The sequence below is a fragment of the Zootoca vivipara genome, chromosome 4, assembly GCF_963506605.1.
Source record: "Zootoca vivipara chromosome 4, rZooViv1.1, whole genome shotgun sequence".
NCBI lineage: Eukaryota > Metazoa > Chordata > Lepidosauria > Squamata > Lacertidae > Zootoca > Zootoca vivipara.
Genome location: NC_083279.1, coordinates 63711831 through 63726813, shown reverse-complemented (window position 1 = coordinate 63726813; position 14983 = coordinate 63711831). Strand labels below are relative to the sequence as shown.

The 14983-nt window shown below is 39.9% G+C and overlaps 1 protein-coding gene across 1 annotated transcript in view; it reads left to right on the top strand.

Annotated features, from left to right (window-relative positions):
* Positions 1-2600: 2600 nt before the first annotated feature.
* Positions 2601-14983, top strand: part of EPHA6 (EPH receptor A6) — a 270673-nt gene continuing 258290 nt past the window's right edge. Inside the window, exon 1 of the mRNA XM_035116101.2 lies at positions 2601-3261. Within this exon, the coding sequence (XP_034971992.2) occupies positions 2616-3261 (646 nt within the window). The 5' untranslated portion in view covers positions 2601-2615. The remainder of the gene's footprint in view (positions 3262-14983) is intronic.

Genomic DNA, 14983 nt, shown 5'->3' with positions numbered 1-14983 from the left:
TACGAGGCTGTGGAAACCATACCTTTATGATAACTTTCTCCCCACCTTTAAATAAGGACTCTCCTTCATGTGTGTGTGTGTGCGTGTGCGCGTGTGTGTGCGTGCATGTTTAATGACAGTGAAGATTTTCAAATTCATGCTGGAGTGAAATACAAATAAAGTGCAATTTCTTCATTTTCTTTCGGTATGGAGAATAGAGCGGTATGATTAGTTTCCTACATGACTACACTTTGGCACAGCTGTAGTATTCAGATCTGCAACTACTGTAATATGTATGCCTAGAAGTGCTATCTTATGATATATTATTTAACTTTTTGCATATAGTATGATCTTTTATTTATTCTGTGTAAACTTTATTCTTCATGGTGATGTTATTACATATGTTATCCATTATCCTCCACTCGGTACTGCTGGCTTGTTGTACTGTATTTACCTTTACTATCTAATCTGCAAGTGTTTGCAATTAAGTTAAATATTTCTTTTGAATGTACAGATATGAAATACGCTGATATTCTCAGTGTCAAGGTTATAACCATGACTTAGATTTCAGTCCTGAATAAATCTAATTGGATAAAATATATGTTGATTTAAAATAAGACTGGAGACTTATCTGCGTGTCAGTCATACGAAGTACAGTCTTCACATGGCAATTGTGCCACATCAGTTTCATGGAAAGTCATCTGTTCATATTGCTCTGATATGAAAAGCATGATCCTGGAATATAGCATGACAAACAAAATGCAGGAGACCTAATATCCCTGCTGTTGCTGCGGCTCACTTTTCACACAAAGGTCATTTTAGACAAATGCCTTCCCATACGAAAGTAAGTTATAGCTTGTATGTGCAAGTGTACACATATATTTGGTGCCTGCTTGCAAATGTGTATTGAGGTTCAGTAACTTAAGGGGCTAAATTTATGAAGACAAATCCCATTTACCTTTTCAGCTGTGAGGCCACAGTTGTGGTGCAGCGCAGCTGGCTGCCATTTCTGGGCTTCTCTCACACCTCAACAGCCATCGGGAAAATCATGTCTCCTCCTGTTGGCTGGTTGGTTGAATTTTTCCCGCCCACAAACCTAGGCAATTGTGGGTGGGCTTTGAGCACATTGTCAGGGGGTGGATCCAGTGGCATAGGAAGGGGGCTGCGGTGGATGCGGGTCATCACTGGGGGGTGGAGTTGACAAAATGGCAAAAATATGTGGTTTTTTATGAAAAAAATAACTCCCTCACCCACAACACCCCCTTCCTACACCACTGCAGGAGCACTCTCCCCTTGAGTGATTTCCAGAAACCAGAAGCATTGCTGCCTCCAACTTTGCAGGCAGAGCACAGCCTTTATGGCTAGTAGCCTTTGACAGCCTTCTCCTCCATGAATCTGCCCAATCCAGAGGCGTAACTAGGTGAGGCGGTTGGCACTGGGCACCACACTGCGGGGCCTGCAGCATGCCTGATCTACGCATCTCTCCTGTGGGAGAGGTGGCAGGCAGACTGCCTGCAAGCTCCACGTTTGCAGGGTGCACATGCCTCCCCAGGCACCCGAGCTGCTAGCTACGCCACTGGGTGGATCTGACTGAGGTCTTCCTAGGGTTGAGTTCACATGGGTACGCTCCTCAGATATAAATTGGGACTACCAGTTTCACTGGCAGCTCAGTTGGAGTGTGATCTCCCACCCTCCCCTCCCCTCTTATGCATATTTATAACCTACTCTCAGTTTGGATGCGTCTGCAGTAAGTCCTTGCTATGGAAGTCTCCGTCACAGTATTTGGGACCAGGTGAGAAATTTCTCCTCCAGACAAATCGGGCCTGTCTGGAAGTTTTGCCTACATCATAGCAATTATCACAACTTTTGGCAGATAAGGCAATGGGTTGGCTCTTTAGTCAAGGGTTTCGGGGGGGGGGGGAATCCTCTGCCTTCCTCCTCCAAGGAAATGAGGTATCCTACTAAAGGGATTCTAGGGGAGGTGCTTCTGTCCAAATGCCCAGATAAGGGCTGAGAGGTGATCCTTAAGAGTTGGTCTTATTCAATGTACCGTATTTTTCTATGTACAAGACTAGGTTTTTTCCCTTAAAAATAATGTCAAAAATCAGGGGGGGGTGTCTTATACACAGATATATCTCCCCCATTTTCCTAAATCTGGGTCCCCAAAAATAGGGGGCATCTAATACATGGGGGCATCTTATAGACGGAAAAATGTGGTATGTCATAGGGCAATCCAAACCCAGGATCAAACCCCAATTGTAATCAGCCAGCAGACTGACTGGATGGTTCAGGATACCCCTAAGCCTACTTACATCTGTAATCAATAAACGTTGTGGCCTGTTTTGATCCCAGATCATCCACTTTGGTTATTTTTTTGCTTCTCCCTCCCCAGCTTCAGGAGTGGTGGGCTCACTGCACCTGGACACGCAACTGAATATTAATACACATTATTGTGTGGTTCAAAGTCATCTAGAGGAAAATAAAATAAGAATCATTAGAATGATAGTAGCCTAAGTCTTAATATGCACCTGATTTCAATATGTATGTTGGCTTCTATACTGGCAACAATTGAAAGTGTGGATAAGGATTTTTTTTCATGAATTGTATTTTCTTTTCAGTGGGATGCTATAACAGAAATGGATGAATATAATCGCCCCATCCACACTTACCAGGTATGTAATGTTATGGAACCCAACCAGAACAACTGGCTTCGTACAAATTGGATCTCCCGTGATGCAGCTCAGAAAATTTATGTGGAAATGAAGTTTACACTGAGGGACTGCAACAGCATTCCATGGGTACTGGGAACATGCAAGGAAACGTTTAACCTCTACTACCTGGAATCAGACGAATCCCATGGAATTAAATTCAAGCCAAACCAGTACAGTAAAATTGATACTATTGCAGCTGATGAGAGTTTTACTCAGATGGATTTGGGTGATCGCATCCTTAAACTGAATACAGAAGTTCGTGAGGTGGGACCAATAAACAGGAAAGGGTTTTTTCTTGCTTTTCAAGACATTGGTGCGTGCATTGCTTTGGTCTCTGTCCGTGTTTATTACAAAAAGTGTCCTTTCACTGTTCGGAATTTGGCTATGTTTCCTGACACTATTCCAAGGGTTGATTCTTCATCTTTAGTGGAAGTACGAGGTTCCTGTGTGAAGAGTGCAGAGGAGCGGGACACTCCAAAATTATATTGTGGAGCAGATGGGGATTGGCTTGTGCCCCTAGGACGATGCATCTGCAGTGTTGGGTATGAAGAAGTGGATGGTTCCTGCCACGGTAAGATAATTGTTCTTAATTAATTCCGTGACACTTTTTGTTTTTTGTTTTACCACATGGCCTGTCGTCCAGGTTTCACTGAACTTAATGGCAAAATCAGTTTTAATAGGAGATGGATTGAGCTCGTGATCTATTTTACTGTTGGATGTTGCTCAGGATATATTCAAATCAGAACTGTTTTCAACAAAGAATACATAATGTGCATGTTCGGGGAAAACAAAGTTGCTTACTTGTCATAAATTAATGGGTAAAGCACAAGAGTTTGTCATTAGTTATGAAGAATACAAAAATTAAGTTGCTGCATGAATACCAAATATGATTAATTCAATGGAAGATTAAAGGTTTACTGCTATGTTCCTAAGGATCATAGAATTGTAGAGTTGGAGAGGATCCTGAGGGTGATAAATAAATTCATAAGTGTGAAACAATACTATATATAAAGGCAATATTTGTCTTTAAAATACTACATATTTTATAAGATGAAATAAGCAGTTTCTTCTGAGAAAAGAAACAGCAGATATTTTGCATGAATACTAAAAATCAGGTAGAAGGTACATCCCAAGTATTGTATGGGAGGTCGCTGCAATAAATTTTTCTGCTGCACAGTTACTTTGGTACAGTACTAGTTATTGCTGTGTTCTTTCTCACAGAAACAAATGCTCAGTGTAAAACATTACAGTGTGATCACTATATTTGCAAGTGTATGTAGAAGATTGAAAACTATATATTGTTAGTAAGTTGAGGCTATAAATGAAGGCTTTTGACAATGGAGTATGAGGGAATTTATTTGCGTCTCAATACAGTACCTCCCCATTTCAGGTTAAGCAGTGGACTAGGAATAAAATAGCATTCTGATATTTGGGCATGTGAATAAATATTCATATATTTTAAATATATAAATAGAAATATATATATTAAATATTTTATTTCTATTTGATTGTTTGTATAAATTTGTTAACCACTTTTTAATGCCAATATTCTTGGGCAGCTTACATCCATGAAAGAAAATATTAAAAACATGCAAACAGATAAAGTTTCTGTGATAGGTATCTCCCTCAATAACCTGTTTAATATGACTAATAATTACAAATAATAAATATATCTTCCATTAGACTTGGGCTTAAATAGAAACAAGAAAAAAGAAGCCCATGGCTTATGGAATGTCCATCTTTTTGGCCCAACCAGCCACCATAACTTGACCTAGCATTCAAAATAAACTTGACCTTAGCATTCAAAATGTTCTTGAAAAACTCTTTGATTAAAGTTCTCATAACAGCAAATTAAAGTTGTGTACTAATGTACTAATGCTAGTACATTAATCTGGAAATGCAAAATGTAACCACATTATTATTTCGGTTTGGGCAAGGGTGGTAGGACAGTTAGAACATCAGTTAGCCCATGAATTAATTGTGTCCAAAATATATTAATAATTTCTTATATAAAAAGTTCTCATCTAAATGCTCCCTGGTCACATTATAAACCTATATATTAGTCCTGTATCCCCCCCCACCTCTCCTGTACTTTTTGACTGTATATTGAATAAGAGGATAAGGTCTGCTACAGAACCAAGAATGAATAGGCAGAAGCATAATGAACTTACAGTAGAGTACCTAAAAGCATGCTTATTCAATGATTTCTATTTAATTGCTTAGAGGGTGGGAAATTAGTGTTTAAACAGATCGTGTTGTAAGATGACTATTTTAGTAGTTCCTCAGTTTGGCTTCCTATAGAGACAAGTGGTTTTATGAATTATTCTCAGGGGTGAATTGCATTTTCATACGTCTGTACATCTTTGAATGGCTGTTCTAGGTTGGTGCTATATTTGATGTGTTTTTAAATTCTTCACAACACATTTGTGTCCATGCATGTGTAAATGAGTTCTAAAGGAAGCTGCAAGATTAAGAGCCCTAAAAATCCTCTCCTGTCTGCCAAATGTTTTTTAAAACTTAACAGTAACAAAGAACTGCTCAAATACAGTTGTCAGTCTCTGTATAAGCAATCAATTGCCTTGCTCTACAGCAGCGTTTCTCAACTGCTGTTCCACGGCACACTAGTGTGCCGCGAGACGCTGGCTGGTGTGCCGCGACGTGCGGCGACGAGAAGGGCGATTTGCATTGTCACATGCCTGGCGGCCGCCAATACACAGCGCTGACCCGCGGGAAAGCAATATTTCTCCTCCTCTTTCCCAAAGCTCAGTGCAAACGAGCCTGGCGGCCGCCAATACACAACACTGACCCGCCGGACGGCTTGTGAAGCCTTATTACAGGAGATTGCAACCAACACAGCAATTGGCAAGTGTTTCTTACAGTCATAATTATAGTCAATATAGGGCGGCACAGAATTAATTTTTTTAACTTTTTTAATGGTGGTGTGCCACGTGATTTTTTTCACGGAACAAGTGTGCCGTGGCCCAAAAAAGGTTGAGAAACACTGCTCTACAGTGACTGGAAACGTGGTCTGGAAATGTCTGGAAACTACGCACAGCAGCAGCAGACCATACAATCAAGAGCTGTGTGACCACTGTAGTTCAAGAAAATGGCTTGTCACCTAGGACTGGTACTGGAAACCAGCTCTTATCCTCTGAGCTAGGGCAGCTGCAGGCCAACAGAACTGCTGTGTCAGTCCTTGGAGCAGCCCCTTCTTAATGCAAGTTTGAAAAATCCTCTATATGACCTTGTATTCTGACATTGTCAAGAGTGTCTCAGCACTAAATGCCCTAGCTTGGAAGACCTAGATAGAGGATAACAAGTATGTGTAAAACTAGCCTATTGCAGAAAGATAAAATGTACAGTCATTGCTTTTGCTTCTGGGTCCATGTGCCATGTGGCCCCCCAAAGGTTTCCCGAAGGAAATGTGGCTCTTGGTCTGAAAAAAATTGTCTATCCCTGGTATAAACAATTAGAGGCTTTTAGAGACAATTATTAACAGCCATTTAATCCCTCTTTTGGAAATTAAGTGTTTTCCAGAGATAAATCTATGATCAGGATCACCTGGTTGTGTGGAGATATACATTGTTGCTTAGGGCAGCACATTTTAATCACTAGATTAAAGCTTTAGGGAGGAAAGCTTTGGAGATACAAACTTTGGGAGCCAGTTTTAACTGGTAAGGGCAAATTTTAATCAGTGGCACTGATAATTAAGCTGTACTTATTTTTAAAGCTGTTTTTGTTGTTGTGTGTTATAGGGAGTGATAAAGAAAATATCAAGTAAGACCTTTTCCTATAGCAATGATTGGTATCTTTTTCTTTATTAAGTTTTAATTTATCTTGTTCTTTTCTAGTTTCTTTAAAATATGTGTATATTTAGGTTTTAGAAATATGTACATTTTTTTTTGAATTTACAGTAATCATTCAATTGTTTAAAACTGGGGTGGGCAACCTGTAGCCCTCCTTGATCAATCTAGTTGAGACTAATGGGAATTGGAATTCAGCAACATCTGAATCCCCCATCCCTGGTTAGAAGGCAAGGGATCAGCTGGCAATCATTTCAAAGCTGACAGCTGACATTTTTCAGTTGAAAATGTGGAAAATACACTGTACACACTTCACTTAGACATGCAGATAACATTATCTAAACTCATACATGTTTCTAATAGTTATAATACAGTGGACTTATTTAAGACATAAAACTTCATCTAATCCTAAATGAAATGAAAGCAGCATATTGTGCAGCATTGATTTTTTGCATACACACAAAATCTACATCCACATTTATAAATGGCTGTAAAATAGGAAGCTATTTCCTTTTTACTTGAAGTCATTACTCGATGATAATGTTTTCCTCTTGATGTACATTGCAACACATGAAGCCTCAGCCATTCTCTTTTCCTGGCAAACATGCCTGTGTGATACATTAGATTAAGAAGCATGCATTGCTACAGTTTTAAGAGTACATTTTGGGGCAGCAACGTGAAGAAGAAATGAGGTACAGAAAGCTAATAAAAGGCAAATACAAAAATAATGAATGAGTGAGAATGCAATGCCTAAGTGATGCTTAAAACTGTAAACATCTTCAATCTATGAATATAATTACATTTTATAAAGTATCATTAAATGCCATAGATATGGTAATATTTCTGGGAAGCAACATAAAATCAAAATAGACTTCTAAGATGATCATCTGTACTTTCATTGGAGTAAGTTTTTATCTAAACCACATAATAATGCCTATTTTCCTTTGGGTTAGTGATTAACTATCAAAGCATTATGCTGAGAAATGTGCTTTCAAAATCAATAAAGGATTTCCTTTTGAATATTGTAGCTTGGGAAATGCAAATTGTTAAGCAGTTGGGAAATGTGCTTCTGACAACAAAGTTCATACAAGACTTTATTCATTTTAAATCTCAAGAAGCAAGCTTAGATCTTGGAGATCATTAAGAGATCATGTTTTAACTACTGTATTTATGGTCATTTTCTATGTATATTTTCTTAAATACTTAAGAAACATTTTTTGCAATATAAAAATACATTGTTGAAATAAATACTTGCAAGTATTGTGAACTAAACAAACTAGCCACAAATTAGTTAAAACTCAGAGTAATAACACTTTGGTAGTTGACAAAATCTGCATTCTCCCTGAGATGTTTTGATTCCAATGCAGTACAAATTTCCTTCATTGCTCCATAAAAATGGGCACTGCTTCATTGCTGCTTCCACATGACTTAGTGATAGGCACTTCTTATTTCCTGCTTCAAATGTCTTTTTATGATTTCATGGAACTTTTCCTGGGTTTTACCATGATGGTTTTGCACATGCCAACAAATTCCCTACCAGCACCGTATTTCTATTCCTTTCACATTGTTATAGAAAATCATAACAACATTTTCTCAAGCCATTTCAAGTATTATCTTTGGTGTACATGGAAACCTTGAGTAGATCTCCTATAATTTCTTGGATATTTCTCATATCTGGATTGGCTGCAGATGCCACAGGCTGCATCTTTGTAACAAAACTGGGATTGTACTGTCTCCCTCAGTGTTGTTGGGACAATTATTTAATAAGGATGACTTCATGTGGATGCTGCAAAATATTGAGTTCAACTGCTACCATATGTGGAAGCACCCTCAGTCCACTAAACAAGCCAATTAGCTCCTAGCCTGGGTAGGATCAGCAGTCTCTTCTTCACCCACAGGGCAAAGCAGTGAATCTCCTACTTTTCTATTGCAGCAGAACTGCATTATGTCCATCTTAGCTTCTTCTTTTTTAAAAAAAAAAACCCAAAATCACTACATATGATTGGCAACAGAATGCTAATCAGCTCTTGAGTATTTCCCCAGGACTTTGTCTTGACTACACTTCCATCCAGTAACTACTCCAATCCAAGACATGAAATAATATAATTCACATTATGCATTCCCACTTGTGCTTCGTAGAGAACAAAATTATAATCAAAATATGCAGATTGCTTCCTTTCTTGTCTTTTTTCCTGTATCTCTGCAGCCATTATTTCCTTAGTGTACTACACTAGGTGGCAGTATTCTAAGACATAATCAATTACAGGTACTTACAACAGAAAAGCATATATTGACCAGGCCTTTGAAGATGATCAGCTAAATCAATGTTGTTTTCCTCCTGCTGTAGTATTGTTAGTATTATGGTTGCTTCTGATTTGATTTCACTTGATGTTTTAGTAACAGCCTTTTAGACCAACATTTTAATATAAACTTCTCTGGGACCATTTGGGAAGGGTGGGCTATAAATATAAGTAAGAAATAATAATAATAAAGAAAGAAATAAACTTTAGATGTTATTGCTTTCCTCTTTGCTTGTCTTAGACAGCTAAGCAGAGCTAGAAAAATTCTCTATTAAATCCAAGATGAAATGTACAACTATACTAGAATACATCCTTTCCTTGTAGAATGTCCCAGATTCAATCGATGGCATAGCCTGTTCTTTAAAAGAATTCAGTAAAAGGTAATGGAATATATTCCTGCCTGAGACACCAGAAAGCTGCTGGTAATCAGAGAAGACAACATTAGGCTCAAATAATCTGACCTGGTCACCTGGTATAAGGTAGCTCACAATGCTCCTAGAGTTCAGAATTACCCATTTACACCCACCCATAAAGTTAACACATCACATATATCTGGGTCAGCACTAACCCAGTATGTCTCCTAAGCAGACATTAGATCAAGTCAGCACACAAAAAAGTTTTGCACGTCTTTTATCTCTCACCCCACCCCTTTTTCATGTACTGTAACTAGATCTGACTTTCACACCTGACCTAGATCTCCCATCAGAGACAGGGGCTATAATCTATTCTATATACTCGCTTGGGTTCTGTCAGTGTGGAGTGCCACACAAGCTGGACCCATCTCATTCTCTACAGTTTTAGGGAGCAGTGCCCTGTGAAATACAACTGTGTGCAGAAAGTAAATCCCACTCACGTGGTTCTGTGTACACACAGTAGAAGCCCTTAGCTCACATAACACACTGTAGTCCTCAAATGAATGCAAAAACACTTTACCAAAGTAATTCCCACTCAATATGTAATAATCTTTCACTGCCTTCACTGAGATAATAATAATAATAATAATAATAATAATAATAATAATAAATTTTTATTTATACCCCGCCCTCCCCAGTCAAAAACCGGGCTCAGGGCGGCTGACACCAACAGAATTACAATAAAACATAAAAACAATTAATTAAAATACAGATTAAAATACAGTATTAAAATTTAAAGTGCAGCCTCATTTCAAGTAGGCCATAAATCCAAGCCATGAGGGAGGAAAACACAGGGGTCAGGCTGAGTCTAACCCAAAGGCCAGGCGGAACAGCTCTGTCTTGCAGGCCCTGCGGAAAGATGACAAATCCCGCAGGGCCCTGGTCTCCTGGGAAAGAGCGTTCCACCAGGTTGGGGCCAGTACTGAAAAGTAAGATACTTTTTTACTTGTATGATGTTGAGATTTTATATTATAACAATGGAATACATTAGAAACTGGAACTCATCAAAATGGTACAGAAGAGGAGGAGGAGGAGGAGGAGGAGGAGGAGGAGGAGGAGGAGGAGGAGGAGGAGGAGTTTGGATTTGATATCCCACCTTATCACTACCTGAAGGAGTCTCAAAGCAGCTAGCATTCTCCTTTCCCTTCCTCCCCCACAACAAACACTCTGAGAGGTGAGTGGGGCTGAGAGTCTTCAGAGAAGTGTGACTAGCCCAAGGTCACCCAGCAGCTGCATGTGGAGGAGCAGGGAAGCAAACCCAGTTCACCAGATTATGAGTCCACCACTCTTAACCACTACACCACTACTGGAAACAGTCTCATTCCTTAAATCTTTGAGCTTGTCATAGCACTGGAGGACATAGCAAAAGGGTCAAACTTGTTTTGATGGGAGGACGATGACCTGATGAGGATGCTCTTTAAAACTTCTAATTCGAAATTGATGTAACCCACAAAGTAAATGTTCCTAGGAGATAAAGATGGATATTTGAAACTTATCTTTTGCAGTTTGCGTTAACCAGGATATTCACTCTATCTGCAGAATAAATTATGTAAAATAAGTCTCCTACCTACCAGTAAAACATCTAATAGCGTCGAAGACTGCACTTGAAATGTCTCTCTTTTAAAGAAGTGTTACTTCAAAGGAATAATGATCAAAGTGTGCATAAATTCCCAAAGGATATGAGACGGTATGCACAGAAGGATTTTACTCTAAACACCAACAATGAATGCTTAGTTATTTGGTATCTACTTACTTTATATTAGTCTCTATGTATGTAAAATGTCTTAATTTTGCTATGACAGCTTGACTATATTCCCACAAGCTAAGTATTTCAAAACTGATCCTACATGTATTCATAGACAAGATGAAAGTGTTAATTCTAATTAAAATGATGTACAGTCCAATAGCATCCATAATAAGTCTTCATTTGGAAAAAGTTACAGAAATATCTTTATAACTTCCAATGTGGGTCAGACATTTATGCTCTACTTGTTTTTTCCACAATCCATTCTATTTCTGGGACAATGCGATCTTTAACAGAATCTTTCGGGTTCTTGAATCACGAGATGTGCGCCGCCACCCCAGAGTCGGTCATGACTGGACCTAATGTTCAGGGGTCCCTTTACCTTTTTTTACCTCAGAAGGCATTTGTATTTAAAGCAAAAATGCATTTAAATATTCTTTTTTTATTTGGGCGTTTTGCTTGTGTTTTAGGCTGCATAATGTTAAAATACCAAAAATAAAATTGTAACAGTTATATAATGATAATAACTAGTATTATTATAAAATATTCCGACGTGATAATTTAGAACAGTGTTTCCCAGCCGGGGGCCACCAGAATATTCCAAGGGAGCCACAGGTGAAAATTATGTAAAGGGGGGGGGGCACAGCACAAGGCTAGGAGACCACAGAGGGAAGTGAGAAGAAAAGGAAAATAACCTTTTTTTAAAAAAAAAAATCCTGATTGGCTGGCTATCTGCTTGGCCAATCACAAGCAGGTAAGGGGGTGGCCTAGTGTTTCTTTCTGCTTGGAGAAGTCCTGGTTTGTTTCCAACAGGAGGGGGCGATTGCTGAGGCTCCCGTTTTGACCACTGCTTGTAGCTGCTGCCAGTGCTGGGTCAGGTGGCAGCCTGGGCCTGACTCTGCAAGGTGCAGGGTGCAATCCACCCCAGCACCTAGCAGGTCAGGTCGTCTGGTGCTTCTGACTTTCATTTAGTAAATAACTGTCTACTCAGAAGAAAGATGCACTGGGTTCAGTGGGCCTTATGCCCAGGTAATGTTGTGTGGGGCTATAGTGTTTTATCTAGGCAGCCAGGGCTCCTTCAAATGACAGGATCTTTTGCACCAGGTCAGTGTGGACCACTTGCATTTAGAAATTCTCCTATATATACAGAACTTCCTGTGCACCTTTTGCAGACCCTCCAAGTGTTCTTAGTTTCTAGGGACAGTTCCGGATTTACAGAAGTTGTCCCAGTTTCTGATTTGATCCTGGAATGTCCTGCTTTTCCTTAGGACGTCCCTATTTTTATTAGAGAAATGTTGAAGGGTATGGAGTTATCCAACCCCCGAGCCATCTGAAGGCAGCCCTATATAGGGAAGGGGTTTGAATATTTATTATGTTTTTATATATGTTGGAAGCCACCCAGAGTGGTTGGGGGTATAAATTGCAAAATTCTTATGGAATAAAACGTCCCTATTTTCATCGGAGAAATGTTGGAGGGTATGCTTTTGGACTGTTGTCTGTAGGTTTCCCCCTCTGTGTCAAATAACTGGGGTCAAATAAGTGTTCTTTACTTTTTATAATACATGGAAGATGGGTCTCCTTCGGGAAGTTCTGTAGAGGTTATCATGGATGCTTTAGCTGAGTTTCCTATGTTGCAGGGGGTTGCACTAGAAAGATGACCCTTGGGGTCCCTTCCAGCTCTATGATTCTATGTTCTGCTTTGACAATATTTAATTATGTTCCTATCATTTTATATAATTACTAGCTGGCCCTGCCATGCGTTGCTGTGACTCAGTCTGTTAAATGGAGAGTCAGAATCCCCCTTCAGACCCCCCTCACCTTCAGAGTCCCCCTGTTTTACATGTTTTGTGTTTACGCAGGCACATCCCTGTGACTCCCCACACCCTGTGCCGATCCATGACGTATCCTGCCCCCTCTTCCCCCCCACCCCTGGCTTATCATGCCCCCTCTTCCCCCCACCCTCCGGCTCATCCCTTGACTGGTCCCATCGTGTCCTGACCTATCCCGCCCCCTCCTCCCCCCAACCCCCACCTAGACGAGTCAGTACCTCCATTCAGCCTAGTCTGTAAATGCTTCGGCCTAGTATGTAAATGGGAGCCGAGGTGCTATCGAGAGGGAAGGTTTTATAGGTGCAGTACCAGTGGGTGCTGGTTTGCAACCTGGTTCTTTCCCCAGCATGCACTTTAGGGTGAGTTGTGTGTTCTGGAAAAGGGGGTTTGGGGGTCTTACGTGGCCCAGGTGTGACATTTGTCTTAGGAAACTTTCTAAGATCCTTCGGACATTCGCATGTGATGGTGTGTCCGAATTTGAACACAATCAGCCAAGTGGTTTCAGAGAAAAGTGGAGACCCACCCACATGCCCTTTTTACATTTATATATATTATGTATATAGATATTTTGTATAAATTATATATAAAAAATAAAACATGTTCTATTTACAAACAAAACATTTAAATAGCTACCCTTCTACCAGTAGGGACGGGGTGGGGGCCACAGGAAAGAAACAAGGTCGGAAGGGGGCCACAGTCGAAAAAAGCTTGGGAAACACTGATTTAGAACGTGTGCAGAATCAAAGTAAAATAAAAAAATTCCTTCAGTAGCACCTTAAAGACCAACTAAGTTTTTATTTTGGTATGAGCTTTCGTGTGCATGCACACTTCTTCAGATACAGTGAAATGGAAGTTTCCAGGCACTTATGTAGAGAAGGGGTGGGGAGGGGTGGGGATGGGGAGGGGGGATCACTCAGAAGGGTGGTGGAAATGGGTGATTGACTGACTGATAGCTGTTGATGACCGGAAACGACTGCAAATGGTTTTGCATGAAAAAGCAAGGGTGGAGATGGCTGAAGATCGCTTATCATGTATAATGAGATAAGAACCCGATATCTCTGTTCAAACCAGGTCCCTCCATGGTTTTGAGCTTGGTGATAAGTTGCAATTCAGCAACTTCTCTTTCCAGTCTATTTCTGAAATTCTTTTGTAGTAAGACAGCTACTTTGAGATCTTGTATAGAATGTCCTGGGAGATTGAAGTGTTCTCCTACTGGTTTTTCTGTCTTCTGGTTCCTGATGTCAGATTTATGTCCATTTATCCTTTGGCGTAGGGTTTGGCCTGTTTGTCCAATATAGAGAGCTGAAGGGCACTGTTGGCATTTGATGGCATACACAATGTTAGAGGATGAGCAATTAAATAGTCCTGAGATGGTATGTTGGATGTTGTTGGGGCCAGTAATGGTATTGTCTGGGTGTATGTGGCAGCAAAGTTGGCATCTGGGTTTATTGCAGGCTCTGGTACCAGTGTCCATGTTAAGTCTGGTGGTTGTATTATTGTGGGTGAGGAGTTGTTTAAGATTGGGTGGCTGTCTGTAGGCAATGAAAGGTCTTCCTCCCAGAGCTTGAGAAAGGGAGCTGTCATTGTCCAGGAGAGGCTGTAGATCTCTGATGATGCGTTGTACTGTTTTAACTTGGGAGCTGTATGTGATGACTGTCTAAATGCAGAATCAAAGAGTATTAAATTAATATTTTATCACAAATTTGTATTGTACGTAATACTTGAAGTGCTGGGTTTCTTTGAAGATGGGAGATTAGGTTTTCTGGATTAAGGTATGCACAGGAATAATATACAGTGGTGCCTCGCTTAACGAATGCCCTGCTTAACGAAATTTCCGCTTAACGAAAGGTTTTTTCTAGCGGAGGTTGCCTCGCTAGACGAATTCATTTTACAAAAAATGAATCACAGTTTCCCATAGGAATGCATTGAAATTCAAGTAATGCGTTCCTATGGGCAAAAAAAATTCAATGCATTCCTATGGGATTCGCTAGACTAATTTTTAATTATAAGAAAAGACCCGTGGAACGAATTAAATTCGTCTAGCGAGGCACCACTGAACTATACAGATTTGTGGAAGCATTGAGAAAATGTCATAGTTTACGCACATCAAACAGAACTTTCTTGCCTTACAGCTTCGCCCAATCTAGTAATGATAGGTTGACATACTTCACTGCAACATCCATATTTGGTTGGCATTACCAGCA